Source organism: Lampetra planeri, chromosome 50 (assembly GCF_965212315.1).
Source record: "Lampetra planeri chromosome 50, kcLamPlan1.2.h2, whole genome shotgun sequence".
Lineage (NCBI taxonomy): Eukaryota > Metazoa > Chordata > Hyperoartia > Petromyzontiformes > Petromyzontidae > Lampetra > Lampetra planeri.
Genome location: NC_136156.1, coordinates 4,351,923 through 4,374,211, shown reverse-complemented (window position 1 = coordinate 4,374,211; position 22,289 = coordinate 4,351,923). Strand labels below are relative to the sequence as shown.

Genomic DNA, 22,289 nt, shown 5'->3' with positions numbered 1-22,289 from the left:
TCCTCCTCCCACAGCTAAACACACACACACACAGCGTGTAACTGGTTGCCAAAAACATGTGAATGCTGTAAATTTCCCTTGGAAATCACCCAATTTGGATCGCACACAGCCTCGCCGAGTCTCAGCAACACCGCCAATCCCCAACCACCACCGCCGCCGCCACACCGACTGAGAAAAATTGGTAGTACGCTCCTGAAAAAGAACCGAGTTGAGACTCAGCGAGGCTAACAAATGTTCATATTCTTAAATTTTTTCGGTAAAGTCACGTAGGTAAAAAAATTTAATTAATAAAAGTAAAATAAAAAATCACGACGTTTCGGAGGCAACACAAGCCTCCGTCTTCAGGTGGAACCGTCACAGCACGATAGCTGTATCACTTGATACAGCTATCGCTTGATACAGCTATCGTGCTGTGACGGTTCCACCTGAAGACGGAGGCTTGTGTTGCCTCCGAAACGTCGTGATTTTTATTTTTATTTAACTTTTATTAATTTTATTTTTTTTACTTACGTGACTTTACCGAAAAAAACCTAAGAATATGAATCCTAGCAGTCACGAAAGCTTCAAATCTAGAACTAACAAATGTTTACATCATTGCAGTGCACGGGGTAGATACGATCTCAACCACCTCCTCGTCTGCTCCGAATTCAACTCACTCGACCAGAACTGTCTTCGGGGATGTCACTCGACCTGTCTCACTCCTCTGAAGATGGCTCAAATTGCCCAAAGCGTTCGACTGTGTACATTCATATTTTAATAACGCTCTGGACTGTTCCGGCCGCAGACGATGCCAAACTGACCACCCCCCCAACCGCCCATCCCCGCTCTGTAAACACCACTCGCGTCATCTTGCCTAGGGTCACAGCTGATGGTGGAGGAGTTTGGATGCACATCGTGGATGGGTCAGCGCGTGTAAGGCGGAGGAGAGATGCCAGGCGCGTGCGACGTGGTCTGCTGGATGAGCTGGCATGAGCAATGACTCACAAAGACACCCCCCCCACCACCCCGCCGTGAAGCCTCAAACAGACTGTTGGGGCAAGTGCTGGTAGCGAGTAGCACCTATGAAGGTCGGCACGGCACACGAGGGGGTGGGTGGCCAACACCACGCCCGACCGCCTTTGTCTCCCCAGTGGCGATGTTTACACACCGCACCAGGTACTCATTTGAGGCTGAGTCGACCTAGGAGAGGCTCAGGACCGGTTCAGATATTAGTCACCGCTGTTGGTCGTCACCGATAATTTTATTGGGGTCACCGGGTTTGTAGTGCAGTGAGCCAACCGACCGGGTTCGTGGTGCAGTGCGCTCACCACTCCGCCACCGCTCCGCACACACACACGCACACACGCACACACGCACACACACACACACACGCACACACACACACAGTCTCACTCTTCTGCATGCTCGCTTACCGACACTCGTTCTCTCATTCACTCGCACTCGCTCCTTCTCCCGCTGTGAACTGAACCCCCACGACGATGTCAAGAGAAGAGGTCACGAGGTCAAGCGACGGCGCATTGATCGATGGATTATAATCGATTGTTAACGACACGCGACGCACGACACGCGACACACGCAGACAGAGCGACGTGAACACACAAAGTGAAGGAGGCCAAACGGCGAGCGAGCGAGCGAGCGCAGCCGGGCGGTGGAGCACGAACGTGGCCTGCGGCGTGACGGCGGAGTCACCGCTGCCCTCGGGGCGTCGCGTTTTTCGCGCTCAACGTTTCAAAGTGGCCAGGATTGGAAACACGTGTCGATGGTGGAGTGCTCGCACCGTCGTGGGATGCTGTTGCTCTCACCGCTCCCTGTTTGTGCGCACGCGGCGAATGTCTCGCCCGGCCATACAACGACACCACAACCCCACAACTGGCCCTACGAAGACCCCCTGGCCCTACAACCCCAATAGCACTACAACGACCCCACAACCCCACAACTGGCCCTACGGTGACCCCCCGGCACTACGACCCAAATAGCCCTACAACGACCCCACAACGACCCCACAACTGGCCCTACGATGACCCCCCGGCCCTACGACACCACTGGACCTACAACGACCCCACAACTGGCCCTACGACCCCACTGGCCCTACAACGACCCCATTGGCCCTACAACGACCCCACAACCCCACCACTGGCCCTACGATGACCCCCTGGCCCTACAACGACCCCATTGGCCATACAACGACCCAACTTGCCCTACAACGACCCCACTGGCTATAAAACCAACCCAGCTGGCCCGCCGATTTAAGGCACAGGAGTTGCGGACAGCACCAGGCCCCGCCCCGACCGCGCCACGCAGACGCCCGTCACTCACAAGGGGTCCATCACTCGCCGCCATCACGGCTCAGAGTTTCACTGCAAACGCGGAACGAAGAAAATCACAGGCTCCCCTCCACATTTACAAAAATCTGAAAATTTACAAACAGCTACGCTTGCCCCTAGCCCCCTGCCCACCCCCGCCAGCCCCCCCAATCCCAACCACCAAAGCCAATTAGCGACGACTGCCCATCATAGACGGGGGGCGGCAGAGCACAGGCGACTGTGGCCACAGGCGGATAGCCTGTGGCCATGGTGATGCCATTCGTAAACCATGGTGATGCCAACTGCAGGAACGGTCCAGACTTTGTGATGCGATGCGTATCCGATGGCGATGCGGCTGTTGCCGTGGCGATGCCGCCTGTGACCGCAGCAGTGCCACTGGTAGCCGCGGCACAGTCACTGGGATGCAGCGTGTAACCATGGCGACTCGCCCCGTGACCACGTTGATGCCGACTGTCGCCATGGTGATGCCATCTGTAGCCATGGTTCCGCTATGGTGAAGCAGTCCGTGTCCGTGGAGACGCAGGCCGCAGCCGTGGTGACACCTGCAGCCGTTGTTCTGCTCCGCCTGCAGCTGCCGCTCAGTAGTCGTGGCGGGTGAGAAAGTCTGTATCCACGGTGACGTTCGTATCCATGGCGACGTCTGTAACCGCGGAGATGCTGCTTGTCGCCGTGGTTTCGTTGAGCCACCGCTCAGTCGTGGTGCGAGCGCCCATAGCCGCCGCCGCCGCTGCTGCTGCCGCCGCCACTGCCCCCGAAACGTCGGCGCTCAGAAAAGGCGCTCAGCTGCGAGTAAACGAACAACAACAAAAACAACAACACGGAGCAGTAGTCGTGGGTGTTCGCAGCGCAGTGTGTGCGTCAAGATGTACGGCGAGTCCTCGCTGATCTGGTGCGCGGTGCTCACACTGTTTTGGCTCCAACGCGGTCCTTCTCATTCGGGAACACTTCTCGCACAACGCGCGCGCCGTTACAGTGCGGACCCACGACGCCCGTTCTTATAGCGCGGTACGCGGACCGTTATAACGCGGAATGCGTGTGCCGTTACAACGCAGTTTCTGAGCAGCCGACGACGGACTACTTTCTTGAGTTGTGCGGCTGAGCGGTACGAGGATTCTGGGCACACGCACGGCATGACAAAGCACGCGACACGGTACGTGGCGGCGTACCCTCATCCCAGTTGACGACAGGCTGACGTTGGAGTGCAAATGAGATTAAAGCTCGCATTGTTCTTATTTATTCATGCCCTGCAATGTAGATTGTCTGTGTCGATTCCTCGCTTAACGTGTTTTCACTTGACGCAGTACATTTCAGGAGAGCATCTACTGCATTAAATGAGGAATTACTGTTTGTGGATGATGATACTTATGGCAAGGACGATCCTGTTGCACCTGCCGCTGCTGCTGATACAGTGATACCGATGATAATGCTGATGCTGTTGCTGATGATGACGCTGATGCCGACGATGCTATTGCTGCTGATGATCGTGATGATGACCATCAAAGTCGGGGTTTATTTTTTAACCAGGGTGAGAACTCATTGCACCAGGATGAGTCTCACTGGGTGACATTGATGATGCTGATAATCACGATGATGGATATGGCCGTCAATGCTGCTGATGCTGGTGGTGATTGGCAGCGATGCTGAAGGGAGTACAAGTGCTCTTCCTCGATTTGTATCGCGTGAATGTACAGTGCCTGCCTCATTGTTTATGTCTGCGCCTGCATTTTTTTGGGCCGGTCAGGAATGCCTGAATTCCACGCTCAGGTGCACTAAAGCCTCTTGAACTGAGAGAGGTGGTGGTGGGCGATCGGTGGTGGGGAGGGAGTGGAGGGATACGGTGGAGAGGGCGTGATGGTGGTGGCGGGGTTGGAACGAGGTCCAGCATGCAGCGTGAATAGTCAACGGAATTCATCTTCTTGGTTCTTTCGGTAAAGTCACGTAGAATGGAAATAATAAAATAATAAAAATTAAACAATCAAATAATTCTCACGACGTTTCGGCCACAACGCAAGCAGCCGTCCTCAGGTGAAGAATAGGTCTGTCGAGAAGACAGTCTGAACTTCAGACTGTCTTCTCGACAGACCTATTCTTCACCTGAGGACGACTGCTTCAGACTCTGTCTTCTCGACAGACCTATTCTTCACCTGAGGACGGCTGCTTGCGTTGTGGCCGAAACGTCGTGAGAATTATTTGATTATGTTTTATTTTTATTATTTTATTATTTCCATTCTACGTGACTTTACCGAAAGAACCAAGAAGATGAATCCCTGCAGTCACGAAAGCTTTAAATCGAAAAGTCAACGGAATCTTTCCCCGTCCTTTTTTTGGTTTCGGCCCGCGTCGTTTTTCTCGCCTTGCCTCGTTCTCATCGTCTCGTTTCTAACGTCACGTGCTGCGTCTCGTCGGCACCGTCTATCTCACTTGCACCGTCCGACTCGTTTATCCCGTGTCTCATCCGCCATACCGCTATGCACCGCCTGTTTCATGCGTTCCGCCTTGCTCTGTCCGCGGGCTTACAGGTTGCATGCGCGTAAACATTTAGGCAACCGTGAATGGTTTGGCCTTTGCACGCACTCTCGTAACAATCTTGCCACCGTGGTTCAGTGCCTGTGAGCAATGCGGAGCCCAGGAAAGCATCACAGCGAGAACGGCATTCAGCATTGGTATGTTTAGACAATTTCACTCGTGTGCTGAGAAAACCCCGTGTACGTGGGTGTAGCAATCAAAGGTCAGCACCGATGGATACAAGAATCCGTTGCTATTACTGTCATCTCCAGGCGCTGCGGTGGCTAGGAGATGTTAACTCCCTCGCCTGGTGTACAGGAGGTCGTGGGTTTGATCCCGACCGCGAAGCCTGTATATTTTTAGTTTGCATGTTTCTCTCCGCGTGGTCGCATGAACTTTTCTACGGGTCCTCTGGTTTCTCCCTCCACATTGAGACTCTTGCGTTGAGAGTATTTGCCTGCGATAAATGTCCAGGTGATGAGCGACTGTTGTCACTTGTGGCCAAGGGTTGCTTCTCAAAAATAACGGCATAGTTCGGTGGGCACTTACCTGGTAAAATAAAACATAGTTTAAACAGTTGAGTTGAGAAAAGTGCACTGGGAACGGTGCGCGTAGAAGGGAAAAAACAATAAAAATAATAAGAATAAAACAATAAAATAATAAGAATAAAACAATAAAATAATAAAAATAAAACAATAAAAATAAAACAATAAAATAATAAAAATAAACCAATACAATTCTCACGACGTTTCGATTACAACACAAGCAATCATCATCAGGTGTGAAAACCACAGCAAGAAAATTTGAAAAAAGTGGCGTTTTTTTCTTTTCACACCTGATGATGATTGCTTGTGTTGCAATCGAAACGTCATGAGAATTTTATTGTTTTATTTTTATTATTTCCCTTCTACGTGACTTTACCGAAAGAACCAAGAATATGAATCCCTGCCGTCACGAAAGCTTTAAATCGAAATTTAAACGTTAAAAGACGTTTAGACTTATTGCTTGAAAACACGAACACAAGTGTTTCTGCCCAATTCGAGTGTGGGTCACGTGACCTTTTGGATCCGTGAGGAGGGGGGGGGGGGCAGCCGGCGGCAGGGTGGTCGGTGTTTATCGACTCGGTGCGTTTGGCAGTCGCGCTGCCGCTCCCGGAGTGCTGAGCTCCGATCGCGCACGACGGCGCTGCGCCTCGCAGACTGCAGCGGCGTCGGCAGGGCACTCGGTGAGCGACGCGCGTGGCGCGTGACGCGTGACGCGGGCACGTGACGTGGGCACGCCGATGGCCGTCGCTCGTCGCCGCGGGATCTCTAGGGGCGTCCGCTCTGAGCGAAGCGTACGGCGCGGAGTTGTTCCAGGTTCAACTCGCCCGCGCCGAAGCGTCAACCGGGGAGCGGGCGGCCGGCCTCCTGCCCGGCCTGCTGGAGTGGAACCGCGAAAACCCTCGGCAACAAGCGGCGAACGCGACGCCGCCGCTGGGCCGCGTCGTCGCCGGCACCCCCCCCTTGGTGATGTTCGCCGCGAAATGAAAACTCCACCGGTTACACTTCTTTCGGAACAAATAAAACATTTAACGTGCTTTTGTTCAGAATAAGATGAACAAACACAACAGATTCTTATTGGGCGATGTTCTCGCCGTGATGTACGGTGGTTCAGAGTAATGTCTCCCCAGCAACCGGCACACCACATCCAGTAAACCTTTCGCCATATCTGTGGCTGCTGCTCCTTACGCACCACCTGCTCCAGGCGATGAGCAACACGGGAGAATATTCGGTGTGAAATAGCATTCTAGTTAGACGACATCTCTGCACATACCTGACTGACGCCCTCCTTGCAGAAATACCTCTTCTCAATCACCTGTTGGGAGAGATACGCACAAAGTGTGTGGGATACACTGTTAAGCCTGCTATGGCGATAAGAGGTGGTGAGACATGCGGGCAGGCTGTGATGTCCCGAACAAGACTCACTGAAGATTAATTGAGAGCCCATGCGAGTATAATCATCTCGATGTGAGTCTGTGGGTCTTTATATGAGTCTATGGGTCTCTGTGCGTCTGTGGGTCTCTGCCGTGCAATGCGTCACTCAAATGATTCGACTGTCATCCAGAGCACAGTGTGGCACGGAGTGTCTGCATGACCACGATTCGTATCCATGGCCCGGCCCCCCCCCCCTGTTTATAACCCTGTAGAGCCAGTTGTGGACATTCCACATTCCTTTGGTGGGTGGGGGCGAGTATCTCCGCAGGACAACAACTGCCGACTTCCTGGGAAGAACCGTACTCTTTTTTTATCGACCCCGGAGTGACGATGAACTGATTTAACCCCCGAACAGGACTTGACCTCGCAACCTTTCCCAAAGCGAGCCGCTTGCTCTGCCGCCGAGCCGACCCGCGGCCGGACAGAGTCGTGCACGTGTGTACGTTGAGCTTCTTTTGCGCCGTACGAAGCCAACCGTGCCAATCGGAGGTCGCGACAGAAGGTGCCAAACGATCCGTATCCCCCCCGACACCCGGCGAGGGCACCGCGGCCTTCACCCCGGCGTCGCTCGTTTCAGCTTCGTTGCCTCCACCCCAGAGGTCGCAAACGGGTTTTGACTCCTTACCCGTACCCGGCCGCACCAGGGTCGCAAATGGGTACCCGTACCCGTACCCGGCTGGGTACGGGTACCCGTTCCCTACCCGTACCCTACCCGAAATGAGTGACAAACGGTGACTCACCAGTGACTCACGGCCTACCCGTACCCGTACCCGGCCGCACCAGGGTCGCAAACGGCTACTCGTACCCGGACGGGTATGGGTAGCCGGGTATCGGGTAGGGTACGGGTATCGGGTACCCGGTTGCGACCTCTGCCCCACCCCCCACCCCACGTCGACTGTCGGCACGCAAATCACTCCAGAGAAACCACGAGAGAGCTTGATTACCGTTCCGAGCGCGGAACGGCGAGAGGCCATCGCTGGGTGCGGCACGGGGGGCATGCCGCGTGCCATCGCTGCCTCGGCCAACAAGGCCACATAAGCCCCAGGGGGTCTTGTTTATTGCCAAGTTGAGGCACGGACCCTTCCACGTAGCCAGTCTGTTTCCCTGGCGGGCGGGCGGGTCCTCAATGGTCGAACGCAGCTTTGGCTCGTAAATCGGGTCGTCTTGACGACAGTGATCGTGACCCCCACATGCGTACCGACCGTCGGACAGACGGACGGTGGGAGCAAGCGAACGCACGCACGCACGCACCAACATTTCCAATTGGGGCGTGAAGGCGGCCGGCATTGTTCACCTTTTGGCGTCATCTGGTCCAACACCAATGGAGACTAGGCTCTAAGAAAAGCTGTCTCGGGTGTGGACCAATCAACTTCAAGGACAGTGCATATCATTATCATCATCAGAGTTGTTTCTTTTTGTTTGCATTTTGACTGCTTGTGTTGTGGTTATTGCAAACATGATCCCCTGTATAAAGGTATCAGTTTTTGTACCAGTTGAAAGGGTAAAACCCTACTACTACATTGCTCACCTTGTCGAAGAAGCGACTGAGCTTGACGGCGTTGGAGGAGCCAGCGGCCAGATAGCGAGGGCTGGTGCAGTCCTGCAATGCGGGGGGGGGGGGCAGGGGGGGGGCGGCAGGGGGGGGGGGGTGGCAGTGGGGGGGCAGGCGGGGGAAGTGCAGGCAATGGGCGGCACGCGCATCGGATGTGAGATGGAGCACCGGCGTGGAGCCGCGTGCTGTTACATGGGCAGCTGGAGGCTCCACCTGGTGCTCTGCTTATGCGTGCGCTAAGCACTCCCCACCGGCTCCCAATTCTAAATCCACCACCTTCAAGATCGTTCGTGGGTTCATCCCTGGCTACCCCTCTCCTGTCCTCTCACTCTACTCCCCCCTCCTTGTCATCTGCTAACCTCTACAGCTCACATCTCACTCTACTCCCCTCCACGCACTCTCCTACCTCTCCCCTCTCACCTCACTCCACTCCCCTCCATGCACTCTCCTACCTCTCCCCTCTCACCTCACTCCATTCCCCTCCACGCACTCACCTACCTCTCCCCTCTCATCTCACTCTACTTCCCTCCACGCACTCTCCTACCTCTCCCCTCTCATCTCACTCTACTCCCCTCCACGCACTCTCCTACCTCTCCCCTCTCATCTCACTCCACTCCCCTCCATGCACTCTCCTACCTCTCCCCTCACTCCATTCCCCTCCACGCACTCACCTACCTCTCCCCTCTCACCTCACTCCACTCCCCTCCATGCACTCTCCTACCTCTCCCCTCTCACCTCACTCCACTCCCCTCCACGCACTCACCTACCTCTCCCCTCTCACCTCACTCCACTCCCCTCCATGCACTCTCCTACCTCTCCCCTCTCACCTCACTCCATTCCTGTCCACGCACTCTCCTACCTCTCCCCTCTCATCTCACTCCACTCCCCTCCATGCACTCTCCTACCTCTCCCCTCTCACCTCACTCCACTCCTGTCCACGCACTCACCTACCTCTCCCCTCTCACCTCACTCCATTCCCCTCCACGCACTCTCCTACCTCTCCCCTCTCACCTCACTCCACTCCTGTCCACGCACTCACCTACCTCTCCCCTCTCACCTCACTCCATTCCCCTCCACGCACTCACCTACCTCTCCCCTCTCATCTCACTCCACTCCCCTCCACGCACTCCCGTACCTCTCCCTTCTCACTTCACTCTACTCCCCCTCCATCACTCTGCGCCCCAGCAACCAAAGTTATCCGTTGAAGCCCGCAGTCAATCTCACTCAGTGGGAGAGACCCCTCATCTCCTCTGCTGCCCTCAGGGTCGAGAATTTCCTTCCTCCCAGGCGTCCACTTCTCCTCTGCCCATGATCGAATGCCTCTCTCTATAACGTGCACACACGCACACGCGCGCGCGCAGTTCCTGTACAGCATTTTGAGATGTGGTTGCATTTAGACGCCGTTACAGAAATCCACACTGTGTGGTGGCGAGTGAACCCCATGCGAGCTGGCGCTACGTTGCTGCTACACGCCGCCACAGTGTTATTGGAACTGCGCGTGGCTTGAATGGCTTCCCTCGAATGTGCTTGCTACGTCGGTGTCTGCGATGTCACTTTTTCTTTCTCTCACCAGGGTCCCCCGCGGGCCGTTCCCGTGAGCCAGCTTTCGCACGGCTCATGGCCTCTTTACCCGTGGCCAACGGACACAATCGAGTTATCGTGCATCTCGCATCGCAGTTCAAGTTCATTTCAAGTTCATTTATTAGGTATAGCCCTGTGAGCCATTCGGCTCTTGAATCGGGTGCAACCGCAACAAACAAAAAAAAAGAACAAAAAAACATCTTAAAGTGAATATGTGACTGAGTGCAAACAGAAAATCCAAAAAAAGACAGCAAAATATTGCAGAAAAAAAACACCGTACACCAACGCTGTGTGCAAAAATCCCAGTGGGATGCAAGTCAAATAACCAACAACAACCACAAGACAACTTAGATTAAGTCATCTGAACGTTCCCGAGCCGAATACTTGCAAGCTGCGTTACAGCACGTGCCATGTGTGTGGTGGGGGGGGAGGGCGGGGAAGTTATTGGTGTCACATGACACGGGCATCCGCGCAGCCAAATGAACCTCCTCCCCCGAGGTGAAATAACCGACCGGTTTTTCACGAATGCTCCTGAGAGCACGATGAAAGCTTCCTTGTTCAAAAGCACGACGCTCAGAGATTAATTGCCAGAAGGAACGCGGAAGAGAGATCCGCGGGGCATCGTGGCGCTTGCTTGAATGCCCCGACATCCAAAAGCACCGTGGCCCATCTCCCCTCGATCGTTCCAATAGCCGACGGTCATTCATTTATCCACCGGCCCACGACCTTGAAGCGGTGGATACTGGAGACTATCGGTGGGTTTCTGGCGGACACCGGCGGGTAACGGTGCATATCGGCGCGTATCAGCGGATATCAGAATATTTATTCATCTTGGAGGAATGCGATGAGCTGTACAGCTTTTTTTCACAGGTGTCCAGTAGTTTTGACAGGTGTCCCGTAGATATCTGCAAACACCGGTGGGTTACCGGCTGGTTCCAGTGGGTAAAGTGGGGCCTAGCGAGTAGTGGCAGCCATTAGTGGGTACTGACGAGTACATCGGGGGACCGGCGGGTACCGGCGGGTTCCAACTCACCAGGTGGATCTCCTCGGCGCTGAGGTCCTCGGCCAGGAAGGAGACGCGGGAGAGCACCTGGGCGCGCTTGCTCTCCGCCACCTGGTCCAGCTTGGTGCCGATGACGAGCAGCGGCACCTGGGACTCGGCAAACTGCTCGCGGTCAAAGCAGTCCCTGCGCGGCACACAGCGCCGTGGCGTTAGCGCGCGGGAGATGACGCGCGGGAGATGACACGCGGGACATAGCATGGAGGGGGACAGCACGTGGGCTACACCGTAGAGGAGAATAGAGAGGGGAGCCTCTAACACTCAAGGGCTATAATACATGGGAGATAACAGATGGGGCGAAAACACTGAATGGATCACACACAGGGGATAGCAAATGGATACTAACACATGGGTACGAACATACGGGAACTAACGTACGGACACTAACGTACGGGTACTATAGTAAGGGTACGAGCACAAAGGCAGGATAAAGCTAAGGGCATTGAACGCGCAGTGTGGTGGTCATGTGCCACACACGCATGGTGTGATTGGTCGTCGGGCCTTGCTGCCGTTCGTGAGCAGCGCACCTCCGCGTGTTGCTGCGTCTAGGAACACAAGCGGTGTGGCAACACAACACTGTCGCTCGGGGTGACGACTTACGGGCTGCCAACACAAGAGACGTACGCACAACCGTAACTACGTCCACACATTAGTAAAGCACCCGAAGTGGAAGATATTTACACAGCTGTGGAGGGGGGGGGGGGAAGGCGGTTTGTTTGAAAAGTTGATCCAGTTGCACAACATCCTGCAACTGAATGACGTTTGTTTGGCCAAGTTATGATAATTTTTCTTTTCCAAAAGGCAATACCTACTACATTGGCCATGACCTAAATCACCTGGAATGCGCCCCGATTCTTGTCAGTTCTCGGTACGCCAAGAATGCTTGAGCCTGCATAGCGCTCAAGAGTTCATTCCCCCTCATTCTTTGGGTCTTTTGGTAAAGTCACGTAGATAGGTTCAAAGAAAATAACAAAAAACTATGTTTCGTTCGCAACACAAGCGGTCATCAGGACGACCGCTTGCGTTGCGATCGAAAAGTCTTACTTATTTCCCTCATTAAATGCAAATCAATTGATAACATTTTTGACATGCGTTTTTCTGGATTTTGTTGTTGTTATTCTGTCTCTCACTGTTCAAATAAACCTACCATTAAAATTATAGACTGATCATTTCTTTGTCAGTGGGCAAACGTACAAAATCAGCAGGGGATCAAATACTTTTTTCCCTCACTGTATCTACGTGACTTTACCGAAAGACCCAAAGAATATGAATTCCTGCAGTCACGAAAGCTTCAAGTCAAGTTCATTCCTCCTTTCGCACGGCACTTGTGAAGAGCCGCCAGCAAAACATTCCGAACTCTCTCGTGTCGAGTCCGGCACGAGGAACTCCGTCGTATTCGCCGCTGCCGCTAATAAAAGAAACTTGAAACTTGAAACTTGCCGCGCGTTGTCCCCAACGAGGTTTCGCGACCGCGAGGCCATTTCCTTCTCCGCAGGCCCAAAGGCTGCTCGTTCCTGGGTCGGTTGGTCGGCCGGTCGGCCACTCCGGCTAATTGCGTGCGTTTGGCGACCAGCCGGCAAAACAGGTGCCGAGAGGCTGGCAGGCCCCCGCTCAGGGTAGCCGAGCGTCGCCGAGGGCGGCGCGGCTCCATCGCAACCACGAGCGGAGGGTTGTGACACAGGTTGGAGTTGGGGGGGTGGGGGGGGTGATGCTGTCGTGACGATGCTGTACGACGGCTTGGCCCCCCGCTGTCTCTACCACCAACGGGTTTGGTGATATGGTGCTACGAATGCGAAGAGAGATCCGAGCGAGATTCATCCTGACCGGCGACACGCTTAGACGTTGAGTTTTTTTCCCCACGTGTGGCGATTCATTATCGGCGGACACCGTGATCAATCCACTGCTGGATTAAGCCCTCCCTAAGCAGCCGCCATCTCTCGCGGCCACGCGATGTAACGATGCACTGTGCACCTGCACACGAGTCGATTTCATCACTCCGTCTTCCGGGTGCATGTTCTCTCGCATGTGTTCCATTCTTTGGCTGCCAAAGGAATGAATCCAATCGTGGCACCTTTAAAGGTTAGATTACTCAGGGTTACATATGGTGTTTTTTTATGGTAGAGTAGACTAATTGTGAAGTTGTTTAGTGGTGGCTAGGGCATGCCTGTAATCCAGCACCTTGGAGAGAAAGGATTTGTAAAACTCCCAGAAAAGAAAATGGATTATTGAATCCATCTGTGCAGGCTTTTGAATTTGTCCTGCTCTCATCCACACTGCGTTTAACACCACACTGCAGGTCACAACAATGCAGTCGCGTACTTACACATCTCTTCACTCACTCACTCACCCTCTCAACTCACCCACCCACCCACTCACCACACTGCAGGTCACCTCACCTCTCCCTCTCTTTTGCTCCCCCCTCCCCCAAGCTCTTACAGTAACCTTGCTCTTACAACTTTGATACGGGTGCTGTTTGTTGCTGGTTGCTTTGTGTTTTGCGCCTGTCCTCCGTAGTAATATATATGAATATGCGTGATGGGTTGCCTCTGGGTTCCGCCCAGTTTCCTCCCACGCGAAGCTAAACTCTCATCGCCCGTGTAATTCATAGCCAAACATATCAATGTAACAGGAGCCTGCAGATAAAGAGTCCTGAGACTCGGGGAGACTTTCCTGAATTGCTATCATTATCACAGACACCTTATATTGTATTTACTCAATGCCTGCGAGGACAATGGGATCCCGCTGGTGCCAGTGGTGCCATGACAGCCGGTTGGATAAAACCTGCTCCAGAGTCTAGAGCAGGGCTGGGGAACGTCCGGCCCGCGGGCCGTACAAGGCCCGCAAAATCATTTACTCTGTTCCAGCCATCACATTAGGGGTGAGTAAATTAAATGTTTGACCAAATGTAACGGGCTAATTTTCAAGCTGATAATTTTGTATGGCCCGCGAATGATGTTATAAATATCCAAATGGCCCTTGGCAGAAAAAAGGTTCCCCGCCCCTGGTCCAGAGGATTAAAGAGCAGACAAAGGAGACACTTAGAAGGTAAATAACTTTACCGAAAGAACCAAGAATATGAATCCCTGCAGTCACGAAAGCTTTAAATCGAAATTTAACCGAGACACTCTACCAGGTTGCTCAAGGTGAGAAAAGAGCCACCCAGCCATGATTATACTGGGTTCTCATCTGCAGGGAGTTGATGGCGGTCATCAGCTCGGTCACCGATTGTCCGCGCGGGAAAAAACTATCAGCGTTGAAATAATCTCGCAATATTTCACGTGCTCCACACCTCCGTGTGGAGGCAGCGACGGTCCGTGGATCACGCGAGCGTTTGCCAAACTCCCATCCCGTGGGTGTCGAGGACATGCCACACCCTGGCTCGCCAGGAGAAACAAATTTGGGCTGATGATCCACCTGTCTCCGTCTGTACTGGGCTGATGATCCACCTGTCTCCGTCTGTACTGCGCTAGAGAGTTGCCCCCCCCATCCAACTCTCACATGCGTGGTGCGATTTCTCCAGCTGCTCCTGTTTCCTCCCACCTGTATGAATGCTCATTAATTGGCTGAAACCACCTTAAAATAAAAACCCAATGCTGGCTGGACCCTCCTGAAAGAGAATCACTGGACTCCAGGCGGATTTCCTGTATCGTTAATGAATTAATGGTTATTTTCCAACATTCCGACCAAATAACCTGGGGAAAAATACAAAAAAGAGAAATGCGTGCACGCAGACAAAAATGAAAAGACCCCCGATAGCCGTGCTGCTGGCGCAAGTGCCGTTAGCGAGCGCCTATTAAGGCCGCCGCTGCACACGAGTGGGTGGGGGGGGCAACACCATGCCAGTCTGTCTTTGCCTCCTCGATGCTGATGTTAATACACACTGCACCAGGTACTCGTTTAGGGCTGAGTCAACCCTGGGTTAAGCCTGGGATATTCGACGCCGATGTTGGCTGTGTGTGGGGAAGTTGAACTCGGGTCGCCGGGTTTGTAGAGCAGCAGGTTAACCGCCATGCCACCGCTCCCACACACACACACACGTCCAAGCAGACACAACAACAACAACAGACACAACAGCAGACACAACAACAACAACCGCCATTCGCCACTAAGTGGCGGTGACGTCACCACGACGCTTGTGCCAGGCCATGTGCACCTTGAGGCCACGTGAAGTGTCGAACGCCCGCTGGCAGGAGGTCACGGGGCAGACCCAGGTGCCACGGGTCGACTGACTGAGATGACCGAGATGACTGGCTGATGCACCACCTGTGCCCCCTACTGTGCCAACTTGCTGTGCTTTAGCCACCCGGCGCTCCGCTCGTTGTTGTGAGCAGACACACACGCACACACTTGCACGCACCCGTTGGAGACGAGGACAGCGGTAGGCGTGGATTCTCGAGTGAGCGCCTCCAGAAGCCAGCGGTGCAGGTTCTGCAGCGACTTCTTGTTGGTGAGATCGTGCACCAGGATGATGCCTGCGGGTCGGACAAGATGACTTCAACACACGCCCAGACAGCCACACGGGCGGGGGACACACCATGTTCCGCGGAAGGCAACACAAGCGGAGCAACGCGCCCTCAGGGGGAGGACGTATAAATTCCACGCAAAAGGGCGCCTGATTCAAGCAGAAAATCGTACCCATGTCTTTTTGCTGTGGCATTAAGTGAAATATAAAAGAGAAATAAAATGGGCGACATTTCAAGTGATGGCCCTTCTTCAGAGCAAATGACCCTGCTGAATGCGCGTGCGTGTGTCTGGAGCGTCTGGCGCGTGTGGCGCGTGCGTGGGTGGCACCGTTGGAGGAGCTGTAGAAGTTGGAGCGGGCGCTCTTGATGCTGCTGGCGCTGCCCACGGAGCCGCCGACGTCCCAGAGCTCCACGTGGAACGTCTTCTCGGCCGGCGTGCCCTCCTTGTAGTCGTGCAGCTGTGCGTGTGTGAATGCATGTGTGCGTGCGTGCATGCGTGCAGGCAGGCAGGCACAGCGATCGTCGATTTAATAACGATGTCAACTCGTAACGTGCTGCCACCGCCGCACAATGTTCGCTCGCTCTCTCGAAGGTAAAAAGACAGAAGACGACTCAGAGGGGCGAGGAGGAACCGCAGACACGGGCGGGGAGGCAGCAGCCATGCGGTGAGCTGGTGCTACCAACTGCCCAAGCTCTGCAGTCCTCTATTGTTTACACATGCTGGAGGAAACCGGAGCACCCGGAGCGAACCCACACGTGCGATGGAAAAGGTGGCATAGGTGATGTGAGCTGTAGGTGATGTGAGCTGTAGGTGATGTGTGCTGTACGTGATGTGAGCTGTAGGTGATGTGAGCTGGTGATGGTGATGTGAGCTGGTGATGATGTGAGCTGTAGGTGATGTGAGCTGTAGGTGATGTGTGCTGTACGTGATGTCAGCTGTAGGTGATGTGAGCTGGTGATGGTGATGTGAGCTGGTGATGATGTGAGCTATAGGTGATGTGAGCTGGTGATGGTGATGTTAGCTGGTGATGATGTGAGCTATAGGTGATGTGAGCTGGTGATGGTGATGTGGTGATGGTGATGTGCGCTGGTGATGAGAGCTGTAGGATGCCTTAAGCTGTCGGTGCTCAGGGCTAATGTACGGGGATGTGAGCTGGTGTACAAAGCCATATGGGAACTTGGAAAGCGGTACAGAGGAGGAGGTCAAGTGATGTATATGGCGTGTCGGTCGGTGGAAGATTGATGGAAGAAGGTCGGTGGAGATAATCACCCTCACGTCCACCGAGCAGCCCACGGTCCAGGAGGGGTTCCCGAGAATTCGGTTCTGGCAGAGCAGATGAACCAGCGATGACTTCCCAACGCCTGCGTGTGAAGCACACGTGTGTACAAAATGCACAGAAAACCACGCGCGAGTCATGAGCGGCAATATCAGCTGGGGAGCAGGAGCTAATACTTTGAAGGAAATCGACGATTTAATCCAGATTGTGCTATCGGCCACACCCGAGGCAGCTTTCCTTAGAGCCTAGTCTCACATGGGTTGGACCAGATGACGCCAAAAGGCTTTTGTTTGTATTATGACTGCAGGTATTGCGGTCTATGCAAACATGACTCCTTGTAAAAAGGAGTCAGTTTTGTTGATAGATAGAAGGGTAAAAAAAACAATTATCATATTTTTACTGGCAAATGAGGTTCCCATAAAGTTGATCACCATCGCAAACTCCTGCACGTCTTCCCTCACATCGCACCATCGTACCCCGCTCCCGTTTTCTGAAATTGTAAGCACTCGCCCACACACCTTTCTAACCACGTTCAAGCCGGCGTCTTCAAAAGACGTTTTTTCTCTTTGATTCAATCACTTCACATGAAGTCATCTCCACTCGACGTCCTCCCAGGTCCCTTGTTCAAGCAATGTGCTCCGGAACTCGCCATCATGATCAGGAACATCGCAAATGCCTCGTTCTCTATGGGGTGTTTTCCGTCCAACCTCAAATCTGGCCTGGTTTTCCCCCTGTTAAAGAAACTAAGTCTCGACCCTGATGACCCGTCTAGCTATCGTCCCATCACTAATCTCTCAAACCTCTCTAAACTCCTCGAAAGACTCGCCCTCGCCCAGCGAAAACCCCACATCACCTCCTCCCCAAACTATTGCTCCTCCCAGTCAGCTTACCGTCAAAACTACTCCACAGAAACAGCACTCACCAGAGTGCTCGATGACATTTGAATGATTATTGACTCCGGATCCATCGTTGCACTTGTAAGTCTGGACATTTCATCAGCCTTTGACACCGTCAACCACTCGCTCCTTACTTCCCTGACTGAAATCCGACTTCGGTATATGTGGCTCAGCACTCAAGTGGATACTGTTGTACCTTTCTGATTGGCAATCCTCAGTCAAAAGTGTTATGTGGCATCCCCCAGGGCTCCGTTCTCGGTCCCCTGCTGTTCACAGCCTACACTTCCCCAATCGGCCGCCTCATCGCAAGCTTCGGTGTTAAGCACCACTCCTATGCGGACGACACTATTCTGTTCACCGCCATCAATTCTACCAATGCGTCTGGATTTGAGAGGCTCTCGGAATGCACCACTGCCTTGCAACAGTGGTTCTCCGCACACAACCTTGGCCTTAATCCGTCAAAGTCAGTGGCCATCATGTTAGATACCAGGCAATGTTTCAAGATATCCACGCTCCCAACACACATATTTGGTCACCGCATCAGGTTCACCGATCTCTTCAGCTACCTCGGTGTCATCCTAAATTAAACTTTATCCTTTGACCGTCAAACCAATCATATCACCAGTTCATGTAACTTTCACCTGAAGGCTCTCACACACCTACGTCCTCTCATCTCCACTGAAACTGCCAACACATTGGCACGTTGCATAGTTGGGTCTCGCCGCGACTATTGCAACTCCGTCCTAATCCAGTCCTCCTCTGGCAACCTCAAAAAACTTCCAAGACTACAAAACAACCTGGGACGCGTCGTCATCGGCCGCACTTATCCCCGTCTCGACTCACTTGCCTCTCTTCGTGCCCTCCACTGGCTACCCATTGCCAGCAGGGTCACATACAAGATCGCCTGCCTCTGCTTCCGCGCCTTCACATCTGCCTGCCTCTCTTCATTATTGACGACTTGCAGCACAGCACACGGCAGATGCCTGCGCAGTGCGACTCACGACCTCCTCTTGATACCAAGATCCATGATTTTCACGTCGATGCGCCGCTTCTCGGCAGAGGTCGCAACCGGGTTACCGATACCCGTACCCTACCCGATACCCGGCTACCCGTACCCGGCCGGGTACGGGTAGCCGTTTGCGACCCTGGTGCGGCCGGGTACGGGTAGACCGTGAGTCACTGGTGAGTAACTGTTTGTCACTCATTTCCCAACGTCTTGTCTCTTCTCACAATTCAAGTTCCTAGAATCAACCCACCCGCGCCTGCAAACATGGCTTCATCCGAGAGGTCGCAATCAGGTACCCGATACCCGTACCCTACCCGTACCCGGCTGGGTACGGGTAGGGTACGGGTACGGCCGGCTACCCGTTTGTGACCCTGGTGCGGCCGGCTACGGGTACCCGTTTGCGACCCTGGTGCGGCCGGCTACGGGTACCCGTTTGCGACCCTGGTGCGGCCGGCTACGGGTACCCGTTTGCGACCCTGGTGCGGCCGGCTACGGGTACCCGTTTGCGACCCTGGTGCGGCCGGCTACGGGTACCCGTTTGCGACCCTGGTGCGGCCGGCTACGGGTACCCGTTTGCGACCCTGGTGCGGCCGGCTACGGGTACCCGTTTGTGACCCTGGTGCGGCCGGCTACGGGTACCCGTTTGCGACCCTGGTGCGGCCGGCTACGGGTACCCGTTTGCGACCCTGGTGCGGCCGGCTACGGGTACCCGTTTGCGACCCTGGTGCGGCCGGGTACGGGTAAGGAATCAAAACCCGTTTGCGACCTCTGCTTCTCGGTGGCTGCCCCAACAGTCTGGAACGCCATCACCTCTCTGCACATTCGCAGCATCACCTCAATCGTCTCCTTCAAGAGACACTTAAAAACTCACCTCTGCAACCCAAGGCCGTAATTATAATATATTGGGGGGGGACACATCTGCCCCAATATTCAAATATGCTCAAAATGTCTCCCCCCAATATATTGCTATAAAACAGATTTCTGTTTATATGATTGTGGTTATGGTTGTACTTGATTAATCCCTAATCTCTGCCATTACATACAATGAAACAAGAAAATGTAAAAAAAGTAAAAACAGAGCAATGTAATACAATACACTATTAGACATTATTGTAAAAAAAGTCCATCTAATGTGTTAGTGAATTTTTTATATATTTCAGGCAGGAAATTCGTTTTCAAATTTCGATTTTTTTTCTGGGGGGAAAGACCCCCAGATCCTCTGGCAGGTTTGGTCCCCCCCAATGTTGACTCCATGGCTACGGCCTTGCAACAACCTGACTTTCGAGTGACTCTGAGCTTGGCTCCGCGCCTCTAAGTTGCGGCCGTTACGTCCGCAAATTTGCGCGCGTTATAAATTGCATTATTATTATAAACCCACACGGATCCATAGAATCAGAGATTCATATATACCCACAAGGACCTATAGACTCACAGAGACCCATATAAACCCACACGGACCCATAGACTCACAGAGACCCATATACACCAACACATATCCATAGACTCACACAGACACACATATACACCTACACGGACCCATAGACTCACACAGACACACATATACACCCACACGGACCCATAGACTCACATAGAAACACATATACACCCACACGGACCCATATACACACAGATACCTATATACACCAACACAGACCCATAGACTCACACAGACACACATATACACTCACACGGACCCATATACGCACAGAGACCTATATACACCAACACAGACCCATAGACTCACATAGAGACCCATATACACCCACACGGACCCATAGACTCAGAGACCTATACACACCCACACGGACCCATAGACTCAAGACACACATATACAACCACACGGACCCATAGACTCACACAGACACACATATACACCCACACGGACCCATATACGCACAGAGACCTATATACACCAACACAGACCCATAGACTCACATAGAGACCCATATACACTCACACGGATCCATAGACTCACATAGAGACCCAAACACTCAATGTATTCTTTACAGCTCGTAACCAGAGTGGGTAGTAGCGAGTAATCCGATGCCGTGTTAAAAGAGTAAACATATTCAAGTGTAATGAGATCCCACAATCAAGTAACATCGTCGTTTGTATCCATCCCAGCCTCGGCGGGGCCCAAGTCCGGCCACGTAAACGCCACTCGAGAGGAGCGGTGGCGCAGTGGTTAGCGCACTGCACCGTGAAACCCGTCCACCCTGAGTTTATTCCCCCGGTCACGGCTGACATCAGTGGCGAGCGATATCTCAACATTCTCCCTTGGGTCTCCCCCACAACCACCACCGCACCACCTTAGCCGACTCGCACTTATTAGAGGCATTGGGCGAAGGAATGGTTATTCCCAGACACAGACACCCGGTGTCGGTGGGTGGCCTTCATCCAGCAGTGGATTGACAAGGGGGCGGCCGTGCACAGCGCGTTACGTCGTTATACCGGGTTACGTTCAACTTGTAAACGAACAACGAAGGGAGAGAGAGAGGGGAGAGCAGGAGAGAGAAAAACAGTGCGAGGGCTTTTAGGCCTCGATCGCCACCAGGGGCTGGGCTAGCGAGCCCTGCCGAGCCGGGCTGCCCTTCCCGGGCGGCGCTGCGCGGTCTCACCCCTCCCCCTACCCCGGGGATCCCGTTTCGTCGGCGTGTCGACGGCCAACATCGTTTGCTGTGTGCTGCGATCGTCGAGTTTACGTGTTTAATTGTGAGGAGAAGGAACGAGGAGGTTGTGGGGGTGTCGTCGAGGTTGAGGAAAGTGTCGGGCGAGGTGGTTTGGAGGCAGAGGGAAGAGGTTGGTGGGGGTGGTGGTGGTGGTGGTGGCGAACGAGGTGGTGGTGGTGGAGAGATGGAGGTTGTTGTTGTTGTTGGAGACTGTTGAGGAGATGGTGGAACCAAGTGGTGGAAAATGATGAGGTGGTGAGGGTGGTGGTGGTGACGAAGTAGAAAAACGAGACGGGTGCAGCTCACGCCAAGAGAACTAAGGAGGTGGTTGTGGAGGTCGACACGGTCGATGAAGATGGAGGAGGATGAGGAGGAACAAGATGAAGATGATGATGAACGAGGTGGTTACCTGAGTCTCCCAGCACCAGGACCTTCACCCTGTCCAGCGCAGCCATCGCAGTGAGGCCGAGCGGCAGGGCGGCCCCTAGCGGCCTCCCCACGGTCACTGCAACCAGAGCCGCAGACTCCGCCGGGCTCCGGTTCGATCTCCAAACTGCGTCGTCAGCCGCCAGCAGCACGTTTGGAACACGACTTCTTGTTCTCACGTTGTGCCGCTGGACGGGAGGTCACGGCACGCTCGCCACCCTCAACTGTGCACTCACCGCCTTCACACACACACCAACTCTCACCACACACACACCTTCACCACACACACACCAACCCTCACCACACACACACCAACTCTCACCACACACACACCAACCCTCACCACATACACACCAACCCTCACCACACACACCAACCCTCACCACATACACACCAACCCTCACCACATACACTCCAACCCTCACCACACACACACACCAACCCTCACCACACACACACACACACCAACCCTCACCACACACACACACCAACCCTCACCCCACACACACCACCCCTCACCTCACACACACCACCCCTCACCTCACACACACCAA

At 53.8% G+C, this 22,289-nt stretch overlaps 1 protein-coding gene across 2 annotated transcripts; it reads right to left on the bottom strand.

Moving 5' to 3' along the window:
• Positions 1-1,221: 1,221 nt before the first annotated feature.
• Positions 1,222-21,875, bottom strand: RABL3 (RAB, member of RAS oncogene family like 3). 2 transcript variants are annotated; one of them, XM_078616162.1, is made up of 8 exons: positions 21,719-21,872; positions 16,732-16,823; positions 15,790-15,919; positions 15,356-15,470; positions 10,972-11,125; positions 8,334-8,405; positions 6,645-6,686; positions 1,222-3,107 (listed from the first exon to the last, which is right to left on the bottom strand). In XM_078616162.1, the coding sequence occupies exons 1-8, from the start codon at positions 21,762-21,764 to the stop codon at positions 3,015-3,017; spliced, it is 744 nt and encodes a 247-aa protein (XP_078472288.1). In that variant the 5' UTR covers positions 21,765-21,872; the 3' UTR covers positions 1,222-3,014. The 2 variants fall into 2 exon arrangements, with proteins under 2 accessions (XP_078472288.1, XP_078472289.1); XM_078616163.1 differs by lacking the exon at positions 6,645-6,686 and having other exon boundaries at positions 21,719-21,875.
• Positions 21,876-22,289: the final 414 nt, after the last annotated feature.